At 40.8% G+C, this 19,748-nt stretch overlaps 1 protein-coding gene across 1 annotated transcript in view; it reads right to left on the minus strand.

The window, feature by feature from the left end:
* The window catches only part of TTC39A (tetratricopeptide repeat domain 39A), a 41,529-nt gene extending 24,393 nt beyond the window's left edge, over positions 1 to 17,136 (minus strand). Inside the window, exons 1-2 of the mRNA XM_072420753.1 lie at positions 16,933 to 17,136; positions 3,600 to 3,704 (exon numbers count right to left, since the gene is read on the minus strand). Of these exons, the coding sequence (XP_072276854.1) occupies positions 3,600 to 3,704; positions 16,933 to 16,955 (128 nt within the window). The 5' untranslated portion in view covers positions 16,956 to 17,136. The remainder of the gene's footprint in view (positions 1 to 3,599; positions 3,705 to 16,932) is intronic.
* Positions 17,137 to 19,748: the final 2,612 nt, after the last annotated feature.

Raw genomic sequence — 19,748 nt, forward strand, 5'->3', positions numbered from 1 at the left:
TGTTCGTGTTTTGGGCATTGATGTCTCATCAGGGAGACATCTCTTAGCTTCCTATCCTATAGACTTAATAGGAGGAAGCGAAAGAACATTTTTCCAAACTAAAGAGAATTCCCCTCTTCATTCTAGGGAACCAGGGTCTCCCCTTGATAAATTCCCTTCTATTTCTGTTCTAGCGGCAACTCAAAATTTCGAAAACTTCCCAAATATATTTCCAGTGACATTCGTGACACTGAAACTCCCTAACAGGTATGCAGCAAAAAACATAAGACAGAGGAGAAAAGAAAAGCTTTGGTATTGTATTTCCAGTTAATGGAAATATAAAAAAAAACAAAAAAAAAGTACCTAAACTCAGAAATTTCACTTTACATAAAAGGGTAGACAATTCTTTAATGTAAAGTAAAAATTCTGTTGTTTTGTGCAACACCCTTTCTTAAAAAAAAAAAAAGGGTGCAGCACCTCCCCTCTAGAATGAATGGGAGTGCCCAGGATACCTACGTCACACATCCCTGGAGGCTCTACAAGGCTCCTTCGTTTTGTGAAAAAGGAAAAAAAAATTGTTTTACAACCTACGTCACCTCATTTCGCGCCTGGGTCAGGTGACGAAGGAAGAAGAACCCAGGAGAAGAGGCGAGAATGGCGGCGCCCGGAGCGCCGGCCTGAAGGCGGATGTCGGGATGATGCGGGACCCGATGGAAGAGACCTCGGGATGGATCAGACTGCCCTGCGGGATTGAAGGCAAGTGTATTTTTCGTGTTTTGGGGGACTTTGAGTATAGTTCCTCTTTAACCACACATTTTAGAAATGAATACTGAATTTGTATATAGAAAATCCTTTGCTCTAGTTTTGTTCTGTAAATGAGGCTTCTATATAATTACATTAGTAATTGGAGCAGTAATTAGATGTGACAATTTCTGGAATCACATTTTGTTCATATACAGATAAGGAAATTAATATTATCATTTTGGTATCCACATTGAGCAAATTTATCAAGAGAATTCTGGGAGAGCTAACCCCACACTCCAGAGGTGAACAAATATCTGACAATGCTGGGTGGAAACGTGGTCAATGAGTCATGGATTCACATAACTTCATGTGAATGCACAGGAAGTGAACACATATACATCTGCTCATATTAGTGACATTACACCATATGGAAACTCGTGACACCAGCAATCCTGATTTTTTACACTAAATCAATTTTGAATGGTGATAAACTGGAGGAAAAAAAAATCATAAACGGCTTTTTGCTGAATCACCCGTGACTGGTATTTAGTGCATATAATGGGTTTCGGACTGATTCAAGGAATTTTACTGCTGGAAATATATAAGAAGAAGGTACTGGAGGGAAAAATTGATTCTGAATTTGATTTGATTTGATTTGGAATCCTTACTAGAATCATGGGGCGATGAAGATACATCCAACTGCGGATGAAGAAGCATCTGTGATCTACAGAATTGGTTGATCAATGTGGTGGTTGATCGACAGGTTGATCAGTGGTGGGTAATCGATACACCTATAAGAACTACCTGTTTGATTCTTCTCATTTGTTTGGTGGAACAGGAAGTGGTGGTAGATCTACAGATGTACTGCGCTGTAACCATAGTATGATGGTAAGCATGCTCCACTACATACTATATCAGGCAGTGAGGCATGCTGCATTCTTGTAGCCCGTTGATTTTGAAAGGGCCCCAAAAAAAGGAAAATTGCTCATGTTCTATCCTCGTGTTTCAGTGCACTTTGGTGAAATGTGCTTTGTAAAAACATTTAGGTTCTATTCAAACTGAAAGACAAACCTTGCTTTGTGCATTACAATAAGATGTGCAACACAATGGAACAAACAGGCCTTTGGCATTTGTCTTGGATATGTAGAATTGCATTGGGTAAAAGTTGTGGCGATGGATCAAATGTGATAAAAAACTGTAACAGACCTGTATAACAGACCTGTTTCATATATCCAGTTCACTTTTGGAGTTAACCAATAATCCTCATAATAACAGTGTGCAGATGGTGGAGAGTACCGTAAACAAAGATTCAGTGGTTGGGTTCTACCTTATTGATATTCAGGTAAGAATAAAGCCAACGTGTTTCATGGGTATGGGAATCCCTTCTTCAGGGTATTGAGGCATATGTTTTCTGAAAGCTGTTTTTCTGAAATATGTTTTCAAAAGCCCAAATATAAAGGACATGGAATGGCAAAGTCTATTCAAAGGAGAGGAGGGAAGTGTGGGGAGATGCTGTAAGTCACAATGTGTCTTCTAGCCCAGCGGTCACCAACCGGTGATCCGTCATAACATTTTGGTGGTTAGCGGCTCTGGCTGGTGCACCCCTGAGCAGGGTCAAGAGAAGGACCCTGGCTGGGGGGCGCACTGGCCAGAGCCGTGGACCATGTTCCCCGTACAGATCGCAGGTTCAGACCTGTGATGGGACAGTGGGCGGGTTCTGTCATCACGACGTCACTAAGGGGGAAGTTTCTTCTCCTATAAGGGACACCCAGCCCCCTGCACATGCGCAGTCCAGGGCAAGTAAATTTAGTGGTCCTTGAGTCAGAAAAGGTTGGCCACCATTGTTCTAGCCTATCTGAGCAATTATTTCTCTGGGGGTAGTTGGCCAAAAAGTATCCACTTACCTGGATATGAGAATTTTGCCTTCTCCATCATCCCACCTCTATGACCAGTTTTATTGAAGACAGCACCAAAGTTAAAATATACAGTTTGAGGTTGTGGTGTGGTTATGGCTTCTTTATGTCCCGGAACCAGATCCTTGGGTGAGATGCTATGTGTAGCTTCTCACCCATGGCAGCCCATAGATAATAAATGGGTTGTGGTTTAACACCGACCGATGCCACCCACTGTGGCATCCAGCACACAGGTGCAGACAGCTAGCTGAGCTGATGACATGGGGCTAGCCACTGGAGTTGCACTATTCTCAAAGCAAGTGTGAACCTATCCTTTTTGTTTGTTAATATTATTACACAGTATTTATATAGTGCCAAGAAATTACTCAGCATTTTACATAGTCCAAAGTCATGTCACTAGCTGTCCCTCAAAGGAGCTCACAATCTAATTTCCCTACCATTGTCATGTGTCATTAATACAGTCTAATGTCAATTTGGAGAAAGCCAATCAACCCAACTGCATGTTTTTTGAATGTGGGAGTTCCAGGAGGAACCCAAGCAAACATGGGGAGAACCTCTGAGCCATGCTGCCCATCTGCCCATGTATGTTCTTTTTTAGATTTACCTTGTCTGATGATTGCACCTTCAAGCAATCCTTCTGAAGGCATATAGGGTGCTGGGGCTATAAAGAGTCACAGGACTCTCTGTAGCTCAACATGTAGCTAGCCTACCATATTCCTCGCATACCAGAACACTATAATATTTTACTCGTCTAGAGATACCTAGAGAAACGCTTAACAGTTCCTGGACATGACGCAGAGTTAATGAAGCATACCTCTTCTAAAAACATCACCCCAGCCCATATCAATGTCAAATAGCTTTGATTCTATTCCCTAAAGTGACAAAATAAAGCAGACATGGTGGTGCATGTAATGGAGCACTGTGTGGTATACGGGAGTGAAGTACTAATAAGAAGGAGCTTACTTGGCCTGGAGGTATCCAAGTGCCTCTTGGAAGTTGTTGTTCAAGAACATGTCAAGCGCTTCCATGCATTCTGATAGAGAGGACTTCAAGTCTGAGTCTGGAGGCCTGCAAAAATAAAAGACAAATCAACCAAGCATTGTCACTTTGTATATCTGCATTACTGGCAAAGGTTTGAAAATAAACAAAGGCAGGATGACTTGGGTAATATACACATTAAAAATTACATGGGAAATGGCTTATTTTGGTAAAAATGAATTTATAAAGCAGAGTGAAAGGGTTAGAATTTGCTTAGATCCTTATTTTAATAAATATGGGTGAAAAATAAATAGGAGCAAAAAAGACTGTCAATGTTATGTGACGGGCCTTTCCTCCTATGATGGAGTGTTGTATACATTGTTATGCAGTGAACATTCAATGGGACACCACATGCTCCTTACTATGACTTGCATTTTATAAATTATGTTACGAATGCCCTTGAAATTTGTGTTTTATACAATGCATTGAATTTGTATGTTCTCATTGTGCCTCTCTATGGGTTCCAGATTCCAAAAACTAGTGGGGTGGTAAGCTAAAATCATGGTACCTATATAAATATTTCATTTTGTTTGCTGTTTTTTATAGTGACTGGTTGAAGATGGGTAAGGACAATTGAAAGTAGGTGATATGAGGCCGACCAAGTCCCCATTCCATCTGGTTGGTTTTAAGTACAAGCAAGAACAGGACTATTCACTGCTTCTAGGGTTTAGTGAACACATGGACCAGTGTTTCTGAGGTGTAGCCCTGGGAACAAGCTTCAGCAAGACTTAATAGTATGTACAATATTTGTAAATCAACAAACATCAAGAAACTTTGTTAAAGTCTTTGAAGAAAACAGCATAGAGATGAAACAATAAGCAAGCAGACTTTTAAGAAAGTTAAAGTAGTGCAGTAGCCCACTAGAAAATTTTTTTTTTAAAGAACAGCCAACTATTTCTTCCAGCGGCAGGAAGCACGAGGTTTGCTGACTGCCGACCTATAGTATGACTTAATAGAAGTTGTGTTGAACCGCTGCACAGAGACTAATTCTTCCAAACGTTTGCATGGAATGGACTTTTCTACAACTGTAAGGCTCTGAACGCCATTTATTTTGATGCATCTGAAATCTGTTTTATGTAAAAGTTCAGTGGGGCTTTAAGGTTTAACAGAGGTCATGTGCTAGGGTCAGGAGAGAGAAAGAGATTTAAAGTAGCTTTAAATGAAATGTAAGGAAGAGAAGGTGCGGCTGATACATGGTAATGTAGGCTTCCTTAGAATGGTGCTCTGACCTTTCCCCAGGAAATCCTTACTCACCTTGCCACATTGATTTTTACTTCCCTTATTGGTCCTAAAACAAAGAGAGCTCCCAGCTTTGGCCCGGACTAAACCCCTTCCAAAGAGATCTTTGGATTCTTCCAGCCTCCAGCAAACATGGCAGGCCCAACTCTCCCAATGGGGAGCGAGTGTCTCTCTGATCCACAGCACTATAAAACTTTCAGCCAGAAAAGTCCTTGGTCCTTCTGATGATATTGATAATGAATGGGACTGGAAAGGCTACTTAAAAACTCTTTCTTCCAAACGTGATGTGAAATAAAGCAAGGAACACCTGGAAGCCACTCATTATAACCAGAAAATTTGAGTGAGTAAAACTACTGCTTCACTATCTGTAACTTGCAGTGCTCTTTCCAACCAGATTTTCCCCAAGTCTAAACTCAAACGCTGTTCTTACTATATGGTAACAAAGATCTCCCAACATCCCTAGTTGGTTTATTCTGGAGTTTGAATCAGGCAGAACATATCATGTACATTTTAGTTTGATTGACCGGTGGTTTTGGGTGAACAGACCACCTCCAGTCTCCTAAATGTATGTGATATACGTAATATATATATATATATGTACATATATGTGAGCAGTAATAGTTTTACATTTAAATTTATTTATGTGTCTATGTTTATACTAGTTCACCCATACATAAATGTTTGCAACACAAAAATATTGTGCAAATGCTGACTTTTTTAAAACTACTTTTAGACACATTCCCATGTGACAGATCTCAGGAACTAAAAATGGCCACTGAATTAGCAGTAACAATGCTAACAGTAACAATGTTCCCTTGCAACATTGTTTAAAGCATACCTAAACTCAGCATTTTTACTTTACATAAAAGGGTAAACAACCCTTCTAAGTAAAGTAAAAATGTTGTGGATTTTTTGTTTGTTTTTTAAGTGCAACACCCTTTTTTTAAAAAATAAAAAATGGACGCGCAGAGCCTCCCAGGATACCTACGTCACGCATCCCGGCTCTGGGTGCTCCTTCTGCACATGCCTGAGTTCTCTGGCATGAACAGCAGGGGCATTTTCCTCCTAGGATAACGGGATGATGATCTCACAAATGCGCAATGAGATTGGCTTTTTTTCCCCCCCTTTGCAGCGGTTATGCCACTGTGCAGGTGTAAGATCAGGTGACGAAAAAAGAAGACCAAGGTGAAGATTGAAGATGGCGACGCCCGGGGCTAGGAGAAATTCCAGGCCAATTCTGGGACTGGATCGCAGGAAGCACGAGCGCCATTGAGGGACCTGCTGGATTAAAGGTAAGTATGAATTTTTTTGTTTTTAGTTTAGTTCCGCTTTAGATCTCACTGCACGGCACAGTCTACATGAGAGTGGCAACACAATGCTCAGTGTAGCAGAGTTATCATCACAGGAAACTGCATTAGGTGGACTTTACTTGCAGACAGAACAAGTGTTTGTGGGTAATCTAAGGGAAAACTTTATGGATATGTTAAGACTGGCCATGAAGTTGTCGTGCAGTTACTGCTTCCTCATGCCTTGGGGGGAAGTAGCTTCTCCCCGCAGCAATACCATAGAGAGTATAGCTGTGCAGACACTGGGTATTTGAGAACCTGGGCCGTGGTGCAAGTGACAAAGCAGCTGCCAAGGTGACTGCCACCAGAAAAAGTGCGGGATAATCCTAAAATAATCCTAAATGATAATCCTAATCATAAGCAGGTCTGAATCTGCCTTAAGTGAACATGTCCTTTTTGCAGCATATATGTTTTAATGGTGGGCCATAGTTCTACTTAAGTAATATTTAAGCCTGGCCTTACAGGTACACTGTACAAAACAGACCTATAAAATAATATAGACAAATAATCTGACTATTTTGCAATGTTTATAAATAATGAAGAATCAGAAATCTCAGCTCAGTTCTGCACCTGCATTTTAAATGTCCTTCTTGCGGGCACATCACAGGAGGGTGTGTGTGAAACAGGGCAGCTGCACCCTGTGTCATAGAGATAGGAGAATAGAACAATGCCACCTGAACTGTCACCTCCTACGCCTTTTCAGCCTACGTAATGTTTTTGTCTATATTTATCAGAGCTCGGTGTTACATAGTAACCATGCTATTTATTTCCCAGTGGTACTGCAACCTACCCCTCCTCCTGCAGACAGGAGCTGAGACAAGGTGTGTGTACAGAACTTCTTATTGCTGTTCTGCTCTGTTACCCAAAAATAAAGTTCAAATCGGAAACCAGTCTGTCCAGTTAGATGGTGAAGTGAGGGCGAGCTGTGTTGTGGATCTTGATAGCAGAGAGAACAGGATAATGTCCCTCTATAGCTGTCATATGGTGCTGCTAAGTATTCCTGCCCTTGGTAAACACAGATCAGAACAGGATAAATACATCTCCAAGATCACCGCAGCAATGATGCAATCAGACCTTATCACTCCTCTCATATTTTTTATATCCAGGTAATTTGCTCCCAGGCTTTGGTAACCCAAGCAGCAGATACCTGAAAAGAGACCATGTCACTATACTAAAAAATAAAAGCATTGAAAAATCAAGTATTGTAAATGCTAACTTTAAATGCTAACTTTATTTACCGTATTTACTGGCAATGGACCTTTACATTTGCTAGGAAATGTGACTTTCTGGCACAGCTCTCTTCTTCTTTGCATGGCTTCACCTCTACTAGGAGTAATACTTTCTTTCTGTGCTGGCCCAGCTCATTTGCTCCTTTGTTTTCCTTTCTACATAATATTTTATGTAGCTGCCAGGAAAGAAGCGAAGAGAAATACTAGAGAATGTCACTTGAGTAATAGTTTTGGGTTTGACAAAGCTGCTGACATCACATCCAAGATGGCAGCACCAGGGTGGCCTTTGGATGTCTACCCAAGACTTTAACGTAATGCATCAAATATGTTAGGTGTACATAAAAATGTATTGGAATACTTCTGCTGAAATGAATGCTCTGGGTACAAGGCCCCTTCATCTAGCTCTCAAAAGTATCTGCAAAGTTGTTCTTCCTTCAAGTCTAACTTACAGTATAATATACAGTATATTAATGCAATAGAATATATATTGGCCAAAATAATAATTTGCATTATTAAAGGGGAATTCTAATTTATACTTTGACAACACTGAGCCTCTGCTACCCAGAAGCCATCTAGCTATGGAAGGCGAGTTTGCAGATGGCCATAATATATGATACGGTTCTCCCCACCACTAAGCATGAGAAACGATCTACATTTAGCACAAAATCTCTTTAGGCAATCCAACATTTATCACCCAAACCAGCTGTCAAGAGAAGAATCATCACAGAGCACACAGAGAAACAAACAAGGTATTCCAGCTCGAGGCAAGAAATAAAGACTCAACACGTGCCACGGATACAAACAGAAGAGCAGTGTTCAACCACCAGGCAGTGTGCATGCACTGAGCAGGGTTAGCCTTGGTTTACACTTTCTGTATTGGAAAATACTTGAAAATATTCCTAAAATGCTTGTTTGCTGTAGGTCATGTATTTTGAACTGTTGATTTTCTAGCCTCAAATGTATGATGTAATAGGTCATTCATATAAATGGCTTAGGCTTTAGGTGTACAGGCACAGGGTGGTATTCAGGACCAGGGCAGTGTAAAGGCACAGGGTAATATTTAGCATCAGGACATTGGCACTGTATAGTATTTGAGGTTAAGGCAGTATACAGGCATAGGGTAGTCATCTGTGGTCATGGTGGTGTGTAAGTATAGGGTAGTATTCAGGATCAGGGCAGTGTACAAGCCCAGAGCAATATCTGGGATCAAGACATTATACAGTCACAGGGTTATTACAGTCATTAGGGATCAGGGTAATGTGAAAGCACAGGGTAGTATTCAGGGTCTGGATAGTGTACAAGGTAGTATTCAGGATTAGGGTAATGTACAATAACAGGGTAGTATTCAGGATTAGGTCAGTGTGCATGCACAGGGTAGTGATAAGGTACAGAACAGTCTTTAGACATGAGGTCGTTTTTAGGCACAGGTCCATGTCCACAGGATAGCATTTAGGCACAAGGTAATGCATTTACACAGTACCTTACACAGTAAAGCAGAATAGAAAAAGACTGACTGAAATATATTTCTTAATAGCCACAGAGGATAAAATTCCACTTTGTGTGCACTACACAATTTTGCAAACCCCGATATTACCATGTAAAAACAGCAGTGGCTGTGATGCACTGTGGCTGTGGAAGGAACACACACTGGCCCCTTATAAGTACAGGAGAGGGGCAGATACCAGACCAGTTACTCAAAAATACAATATAGAATAGCAGTGACCAGTCTTTATTATAGGAAGCTCATTGTAATATTTTACGATTGATTGCTGCACAGATCTGGAAGAAATACACAAAGCACAACAACATTCAAGGAAGAATACGCATGCCTTTTTTATTTAAACAAGTTAAGCTTTAAGGAAAACAGGGTACAATCCAAACACAAGATAGTGTTAACATACATTGCAGTGTATACGTATAAGGGAGTCTTCATGCACCGAGCATGCTTAAGCACATGGCAGTTTTTGGCACAGAGTATTGCCCAGACACACGATTTGGACAGCATTCAGGAACAGAGTAGCGTCCAGAGTTATTTGGGCAGAATAGGTTGCTAAAAAGCAGCAGAGCTTAGTGGAGTACTTGATTAACAAAGGGAAGAGCAGAATGGCCCAGCAACCCATCAGAGTTTCTCATTTGGTAATGTGACAGTACAATAAATAAAAATCAGCTTGGCTTCTCTGCACGACATTATTTTTCTATGTAATGACTTATTAAATAAAGCTATGACAGCTAGTATATGATTAACAACTCTTAGAGCTTGCACTTCTTCAGACTGATTCTGGATTCAATAAAATTACCAAATCTGAAGTTGATCTGACTGCACAAAGATGAAACATGCCCTAATTTTCAGCACACAACAATGCATCACAACAACAATAGTAATAGTGGATTGAAAAAAAAGATATAACTGCATCAAGTTCAACCACTAGGGAAATAAACATATCCCAGAAATAAAACCCTATGGACATAGTTCATCCAGTGGAAGGCAAAAATAAAAAAAAACTCTCTCCCATTCTACAATGTCTTTTTTGTGAACTGGTGCCCAAAACTGGACTGCATATTCCAGATGTGGTCTGACCAATGCTTTGTACAGGGGCAGGATAATGTCTCCATCTCTGCTGGCTGTTCCTTTTCTAATACAAGGAATTACTTTGCTAGCTTTAGATATTGCAGCTTGGCATTTCATGCTGTTATTAAGTCTATTATCTACCAAAACCCCCAGATTCTTTTTCTAACATGCCATTTCTAACTCCTCCAAATGTATTCCCAGTATGAAGCATGCATGTTGTTAGCTCCCAAGTGCATAATTTTATAATATCAATATTAAATATCACTTGCCACTTTGCTGCCCAATCAAACAGTAAAGATTCTTGCATTAGACAATGCTACCAAAAGGAGTGTATGAGACCTTATAGTAACTGATCTTATAAATGTGTGTTAAAGCTGAATTCTGCTTAGTAGTCAAAAATTATGTGATGCAGGCTGCCTAGGCTATAGGTCACATAAGGCAACACATGATAATGCTTTTTACATTCATGTCAAGAAAATAATAATTTGATGTGCTACTGCCGAAATATTTTCTACCATTTCATAGAAATTTTGGATTTTAATTATAGGTTTACTTCAAGCAAGATTTAGAAATAACTATTTTACTGTTATCCTCTTGTTGTTCTCCTGAAACAAAAGTAGTGAATGACCCCAGTTTGTTTTTATTAAGAGATGTACTTATACCCTTATTACTACTCTGAGCGCCCACGTACTCCCACTATACAGCACAGGGATATTAGCCGTTACCAGGACAGCAACAAACATATGTTATTAATGAGCCAGAGATAAAAGACATTATCGGTGCTCATTTATGCCATGTACTCCATCAAAACCGAATACTGGAGTTCATAATAAAACAGTACTGGAGCAGCTTTCTGCCTAATCAAAGTAACTGTACTCTGCTAATGCAAAGGGAGTTGGTGAAAGAGATAATAAAATATTTCGATGATTTTTGATATAATTGTGCTGACCAAAGTCAGAAAGATTTTCTGAGTGAAAAGATTTTATAGGCAATTTCCATTAACAAGCAGCTGTTTGTGAAACAATCCTCCCAATTCATCTTAATTCAGGTTTTCTGGCAGCTAATACAAGAAGAAGTAGAGTAAATAAAACCTAGCCTAAATTCTCAACTAAATCTTGTTGCTGATCAGTACATACACTTCCAATTCCATACTTTGAAGTCCATGTGACTCCTCTCCTAGTAGCTTTCTTTTTGGGCAGCTCTTTACTTCTCTTTTCAAACTTTGAAGCCCGCGTGACTCCTCTCCTGGTGGCTTTCCTCTTTGGTGGCTTTATTCTTCTTGTTCTAAACTTTGAAGCCCACATGACTCCTCTCCCGATGGCTTTCATCTTTGGTGGCTTTATACTTCCTTTTCCAAACTTTGAAGTCCAGGTGAAATTCTCCAGGTGGCTTCTTCTTTGGTGGCTTTGTACCTCTCTTTCTTAACTTGAAAGTCCTTGTGACTCTTCTCCTGGGGGCTTTATATTTGAAATTTAAATTACTTTTACTACTACTTTCACACTAGATGATCTAGATGAGTGCCCTTCTCTGCACTCTCTCCAATTCCACAATATTCTTTTTGTAAACGGGTGCCCAAAACTGGACTGCATATTCCAGATGAGGTCTGACCAATGCTTTGTACATGAGCAGGATTTTGGACTTCCCTTTCTAAACTTTAAAGTTCTACTGATTCTTCTCCTGGTGGCTTCCTTCTTTGGGGACTTTATATTTGAAATTTCATATTTCCATATCCCTTTTCCAGGTGGAATTACTCTTTGGTGGCTTTATGGTCCTATTTGAAAGTTTGTGGTCCAAAACGGAGCATAGAGCACATACAACATTGCTCCTTCACAGATGCTCATAAAAGAGGAATTGACACCCCATTACAAGAAATGTGTTAATGGCATGCCGACCAAGTAAAAAAGCAAATAAAAGCATGGAAATAAAAGAATGCAGCTATGACATCTAGGGATTTGTAAGCTCCTATGTATTATCTTTTGGGCCAGAGGACCCTTTCAGAGGACTATATTGTGTTGCAGTCTCTTACCGTAGAATAATGTGGTGGTAATAGCTTTATTGTGTATAAAGAGAAAGTGATGTTGAAAGGAACACATTGTCTGTCTTTCACAGGCTTGGGTGTAGGGATATTTAGAGAACATAGATAGTGACAACCAAAGCATTACAACATAGCAAATTTGTAGCATCAGTAAAACCATCATCCATAGTGCTGCTCCAAAAACTGGAAGAATAGTGAAAGGATCTGTGTACCTGGCAATCACCCACTTATAAACTACATGAAAGTGCATGACATAGAGAGCAATAGATAGACACCCATTTATATCCATGCTATGCTGTTACAATTCTGCAGAGAATCAAAGAGATTCTCTAGTAAGCCATACACTGCAATTTAAAACATCTTTTTCAGGCCCTTGAGATGCATACCTACCTGTCATCAGACTGATTACAGTGAAATCTGTGGCTCACGCATTTGATCATAGCCAGTTAATGAATGCCACTGAATATATATTTCCACTTGACCAGTGATCTTATAGTCTAGTGCTGAACCCAGACAAAGAATGTATATGTGTACTGACCTTGAGGTAAGAGCCATAGCGTTTATATAGAGCTGCAGTAACCATATCTATTCACTAACTCATTGAGCCCGATTTATTAAAGCTCACCAAGTTTGGAGAAGATACACTTTCATTAATGACAAAATGGGCCCGATCTAATAAAGCTCACCAAGTCTGGAGAGGATACACTTTCATTAGTAAAGCTGGGTGATCCAGCAAACCTGGGACGGATCTGGTCCAGGACTGAAATAGCAAATGACTTTGAAGAAATCCATTCCAGGTTTGCTGGATCACCCAGCTTTACTAATGAAAGTGTATCCTCTACAGCCTTAGTGAGCTTTAATAAATCAGGCCCATTTTGTCACAAAACTACAGCCACAAATGGTCCCAATGAGAAACACATTTTTTTCACCAATACTCTGCATGTGGATTATAGGAAATCTACTAACAAGGTCAAAAGGTAATAAAATTATGGTTCTAAGCAAATACAGGGATACAAAAACAGCTGTGTTAGGGCTACTAACAGACTGCAGCATTTAGGTTGGTTTTCATTTTGCCCAGTTAAGATTGAAACCTTACTGGAAATGATCAGATGTTATGATTATATAAAAAATAATTAAAGTCTGCTGTTGGACAGATTAAGAAACCAAGGCTATTTCCGGGACACAGCATCAAAGGCAGAGACTATCCATAGGAATCAAGGCCGGCTGACAACTTAGAACTCTATCATGCCATCAAACATCCCAATGAACTTCCATTCTTAGAATGTTTCATTAAAGAATTTCAGAGAAAGCAATTGCAGTTTTCAGGGTTTATAGGCTAAACACAAATGGTTAGACCAGTGTTTCCCAACCAGGGTTCCGTTGAACACTAGGGTCCTTCAGAGATTGCTAGGGGTTCAGTGAGCAATGAATATTTTGAGCCTCTCAGGTCAGTTTAGGTGGCATTATTGATCTTTATGACTATCTGTAAGAGTGGATGTAGGCCCAGCAATGTGAGAGGCATTCTGACCACCACACAAATGTACTGTGAGCTGTGAATATACTAATTATAAAAGAGGTTCCATAAGAACCTGAACATTTTTTTAAGGGTTCACCCATGTTAAAGAAGTTCAGAAAGACTGTGTTAAACAATGCAACCCTTTTGTGCTTTGAGAAGTGGTAGAAGATTCAGATGTCCAGCAGGTCCAAACTTTTGTGATGTCTACCACTAAATCCTACCATGTCCCCATAAGTCCCATAAAAAGCTACAGAGGACAACACATGCATCTAGGACATTCAGCATTGTTCCGGGAAAGATACAGCAATGAAAACTTGGTGAACCTGCGGTTCCTGTCCTCTTATAATACGATATGATCAGGGGTGTAGTCGGGTGGGCACGGGTGGAAACACCATGCCCTCACTTTATTCAGCAATAGGCATGCGTGCCCACCATTATTTTGCAAATAATTCTTTGGTGGTCTGCAGCTCTGGCTGGTCTGCCTCCCCGCGGGCTCAGGAGAAGGACCCCGCTGTGGGGGGGCACACCGGCCATGTCTCCCGTATAGAAATGCAGGCTCAGGGCGGTGGGCGGGTTGTCTTTCTGAACTCAACCTGCCCAGTCTCTCATGGCAGGCTGAGACCTATCATGACATCACTCTGGGGGAAGTTTCTTCCCATTTGAGTGACACATAGGCAGGGGTGTAGTGGGGCAGGCACGTTTACATAACAATGATGCGCATGCGTGCTCGCCATGGATAGTACTGTGCCCCCTCTTCTTTTTTTTACAACTACACCCCTGAATATGATGGGGAGGTTTAGTAAGATTTAGATTCTGTTTTTAACTATAGTTATTCTTTGATCTGTCCTTATGATTTCCATTCAGTATAGTAGTTATCATTTCATCATCTTAAATAAAAACAAAATCACATTGAAAACAAGTAGTTCCTTAAAATAATTTGTAGGTGTTTCCTGAAAATGTTTCCTGAAAAGTTGTGAAATTTGGCCACACACATTGCATTCTTAATGTGTAACCACCTTCAGATTTTCTATTAACTACACATTGCCAGAGCCACAATAAAAAGATTCTATTCATTTCCAGAACACCAGTGTTTCCCATTCTTTTTACTACAGAGAACCCCTTGAAATCATTTTCAGGAAACCCTCAATTAAAAGTGTTTTATCTATAAGTTATAATTTCCAGAGACCCTTCGCTTTGGTCTTGTCAAGCAGTGACGTTGGCCTTGGGACTTTGCAGGCAACATCAGCTTGAAGGTCAAACCATCATTGCCCAAGGATCCATTGGCATAATCTTAAGGAACCCCAGGGTTCCCTAAAACCCAGGCTGGGAATGACAACAGAAGACACTCACAAAAGGGTCAATGATCATTCCAGATGAGATTTCCAAGCATCTACCTACACTGAATCCATGTGTTGTGTTACTGGGCAGCAGACCACAAGCCTTAACCCTAGCTAGGGTTAGGTTAGTGCTTGCAACCAGGGCTAGCTAGGGTTGTAGCATGGAGATGGCCTACTGGTAGCATACTGCTCGCATTCAGCATAGGTAAATGCTTACAAGGCACATGCATAGCCAGCATTGGAAGTCATAAAGTTACTTTTATACCATCCCTGGACAGTGGCATCTTTTATTTAAGACTTAATATGTGTGCCCATTACATAAACAGCCATATGACAGAAACGTCAACATCAATAGTTCTTCACATATTAGGATGACTGGGTCACATCCCATGACAACTAATTTGCATCTCATTCCTAAAGCTTTATAATGCATATTTCATATTCCAGTAATTGAGGACAATTCTGGTTCCTTAACATCTGCATATTCCAAACACAAGCAATAAGATAAAAGAGTTCTGAGTTCCATCCCTTCAGGGCTTAACAACACACAAGATCAGTTATAAGTGTGAATCACTTATTAACAACCGCCTCCACCTTATTTAGTGTATTGCGGCTGTCACAGAAGGGTTAAATCACATTATCTAGTGATCACACATGTGTAGATGAGCCATTATGGCACCATGCATACGGGCCCAGAGGATAATCCAATGCTGGCCACTCACACACCAATTATTGCTACCGCTGTTGAACCTTTCTGTTTTAACTAATTATACAAAGGAGAACGTCAATAGATGTATCCAGTGAAGGGATGATGTCCTGTATCACCCAAGGCAAAAAGGAAAGAGTCTGTCTACCCTGCAGTGATCTGTGAACCACCCCAGCAGCATTGGTTGTCCTTTTTGTGCCCCCATCCTGCCAACATCAATGACTTTCTATGGCAAAGGTTGAAAAAAGTGATATATTCACAATTTCTCTAAATATATTAAATAAAATAATCAATTCCTTCAACAAATACAAAATTCTCAACCTAACTAATAGGATCCATCTTTAAATCAGATCATGTAAAAGCAATTAGTGAGCTGCACCATAAGGAAAAAAATAGTTTATTATCTATCAGATTGATTTGCATATGGACACTGTTACAGAAAGATAATGCAAGAAATAAAACTCTGGTTAATCTCCACAGTGCCATTGGGTTGTAGCAGCACAGACCCAGCCAGAAGGACTGAAGAGGTGAATCCGGTATCCCCTGTGTGAATCCAACAGCCTAGACAGTACAAGATTGAAGAAGTGAATCAGGTAGCCTCCATGACTGTAGAAGACTTAATACGTGAATCAGGTAGCCCCCATGTGAAACCACAAGCCCAGATTGCACAGAACTGAAGAAGTGAATCAGGTAGCCCCCATGTAAATCCACCAGCCCTGACTGTACAGGACTAAAGCAGTGAATCAAGTAGCCCCCGTGACTATAGAAGACCTAATAAGTGAATCAGGTAGACCCCATGACTGTAGAAGACGTAAAAAGGGAATCGGTTAGCCCCTATATGAAACCACTAGCCCAGGCTGTACAGGACTGAAGCAGTGAATCAGGTATCCCCTGTGTGAATCCAACAGCCCAGACTGTACAGGACTAAAGCAGTGAATCAAGTAGCCCCCATGACTATAGAAGACCTAATAAGTGAATCAGGTAGACCCAATGACTGTAGAAGACGTAATAAGTGAATCAGTTAGCCCCCATATGAAACCACTAGCCCAGACTGTACAGGACTGAGACAGTGAATCAGGTATCCCCTGTGTGAATCCAACAGCCCAGACTGTACAGGACTAAAGCAGTGAATCAAGTAACCCCCTTGCGAATCCAACAGCCCAGACTGTACAGGACTGAAGCAGTGAATCAGGCAGCCCCTATGACTGTAGAAGACTGAATAGGTGAATCAGGTAGCCCCCATGTGAATCCAGCAGAACAGAGTGTAGGTGGGATACTCACCCTCCACCTGTGTCTCTGGACATGCTGTAGCGCAGTACAAATCTCCCCAGACCTTCGGGCTCCCAGTGCAGACACAGCAGCAGCTCAGGGACAAGTGGCAGTCACACAAGGCTCTGGGCAGGGCTGTCTCTGCCCTCTCACAGCTCTCTGATTGGCAGATACCTCCAGCTCTCCAGACGTGCCTGACAACGTCAGCTGTGTGCCATTTAAATGCTATAGAGTGCAAGCTCCTGGGGGGCAGACAGTGCCAGGAGAGGATAATTGTTATCCTAATCTCCAAGCATTCACACTGGAGGAACTTCCAATGCAGACAAATAATTGCAGCTCCTCCTGATGATTCTTTACAGCAGCTGCAACAAGTGGATCAGGCTGCCAATATACTCAGTGCACAAGAATGGGAGGTGGGGGGTGTACTATAGACAACAGCTTGTTCACTTTGCAAAGTCAATGTTAGTACATTCCTGTGTTCACTATAAACCCCTGATCACATACAAGCCTTGGTGCTAGCTTATTCACTAAACTCAGTGAATGTTCACTTTATAGCTTGCTCCATCTAGGCAGCCATAAGATGTGAGTCGCTGTGCATTGCGGTAGGCAGTCCATTCATTCACTTAAACAAGCTGCCTAAACCATGGCAGAGCACAAAAACACACAACCCTTTTTCCCTTTTTACAATGGCGATGCATGGTAGTGCGTTATTGTTTGTTGCAAGGCCGGTCTGCTGTCAAGCTGCAATTGGTGCCATTTAGAATGAACGACACCACAGTGCAACAAGTGACATGTGTGTTACTAAACACATGCAGTGCACAAACACATTTTTATATTGCAGTAACATGCATGGATGTGTTGCGGCACTATTTAAATGGGACCCCAGCGCACACCCCCATTGTAGCACAGTAGTGTGTTGCTGCACATTGCAACATATGTCTGGTTTTGGATTCTGAGATGAATTTTCAACATATGAAAACATTAATGCCGCACACAAACAGTAATGGGCCCTTAGTAACCAGATTCTAAACCTTTTGTAAAAGGGGCCCCTTTATGTTAATCCAATCAGTGGTTCCTAATTAGGGTTGCTAGGGCTTTGTGCAATGGGCAATTTGTGGCTCTCAGTTTAGGTGACCCCAATGATCTTTGTGGTTATCTGTAAGGGTGACATTCACTGGCCAGCAATGTAAGAGGCATTCTTCTTACTGACCACCACACTAATCTACTATGAGCTATGGATATAATAATTATAGAACGGGTTCCCTGAAGACCTGAAAGTTATTTCAAGAGTTCTCCTATAATAAAGGTCGTTGTAGTAAGGGGTTGGTCTGATCAACTTTCAATAGGAGACTCAAATTTGTTCCTATTTACCACCAATGTCACATATCATACGGTATATCATATCAGGGATATCATACGATCTCAGTTCATTGTGACATGTTGTTGGTTAATCAAAGATTGACTGGTCCAACTAAGGGTTCTATTAATGAATTTTCTAACCCAGGGTTCACCTTATTTTTTATGGTTTTGCAACGTGCTGCAGTCGTAGCAGTCAAATGTGTCAATCTTTGGTAAATGTTGGATAGAACATTTCTAAATAGAGTTCCAAGACTCATCATTAGATGTTCATCCATGGTGTATGGTGAACGTAAAAATGTGGTTTGTAGATGCGGATCCATATTGTCATTTTTTTTCCTGCTGTGTGATTTTTGGTAAATGAATTTGGAGTGACTTGTCGAAAGGGCAGTGAGTTGCATTCATACATGTCCGCAGGAAGTAAAAGGCGAACATTGAAGTGAAGAGAATATGCCGTTTGCCAGCGGACCCTAATTGGTGACACATGACACAGAGGCTTGTGCTTCACAGCTAATTACAAACCTGAGGGAATGTTTGGATGGAAAGCTATTAAGGGCCCACAATGTGCGTTCAGTGGCCGGGAAACAACCGCTTGGGATACACATCGCGGTTCTGTGAAAGGTCTGTGTGACCCCCTAATGCATGGGCACTGATTATTTCACACACATTAGACATGCATTTCATCCCATCAAACCACCAGCTTCTATTCTTCCTTTTCCTGTAAATTCTGCTCAGCATCAAGGCTGACAATGGGATGCATTTATAAAACTATCCCAGAGCAAATCTATCGTATAATAGGCAGAGAAGAATCACACAATACAGAAAAGGCTTTTACTTTATGCAGTAATATTGATGTTGCTGAGTAATCTGCAGAAGAAAATCAACTGTATGGGACTTTTAATTGAAAAGGTCATTTTACTTTGCAGGTTAGGTGGTCAGACAAATTGCTTGGAAGAACTCAGTCCTGGAATTAAAGTTCTGCATGGAATGCTATCTGCATGGATGGTGTATGGTTTCCCATATCTGAGTGATTTGGTTTTCTTTCACCATGGAAAGACTTACCAGTAGATAAGTTGGCATTATTCTAAAAATGCCTGTAATGTGTTTGTGAGGATGACACTATGGAAAGTAATATGTACTAGTTATATATATGCTGTGGGTTTAAGATCACCTCCAGCTATACTGGGACCCCTCTTTCACCTACGCAATTGAGAAAATTTGGGTGGTCAGGTGAGATCACAGGTCCTTCCAGATGGTGGGTAGGCTGAAATGAAGCAGAGAATAGGGCTACTTATTGGGATGTTCCCTGCAGCATTCACCTGTCAGCCCAGGGGTGTTTGAAGATGTGATGCAAAAGATAAATCCTTGACACCCTTAGATCAGAAAGTTAATGTTACATGGTGTCATTCAGACCACAGAAAGAGCAGATCAGTGAATTTCCTTTCTGCCATATAGCCTGTAATAGGGAGGAA

The sequence above is a fragment of the Pyxicephalus adspersus genome, chromosome 8 (assembly GCF_032062135.1).
Source record: "Pyxicephalus adspersus chromosome 8, UCB_Pads_2.0, whole genome shotgun sequence".
In the NCBI taxonomy this organism is placed as follows: Eukaryota; Metazoa; Chordata; class Amphibia; order Anura; family Pyxicephalidae; genus Pyxicephalus; species Pyxicephalus adspersus.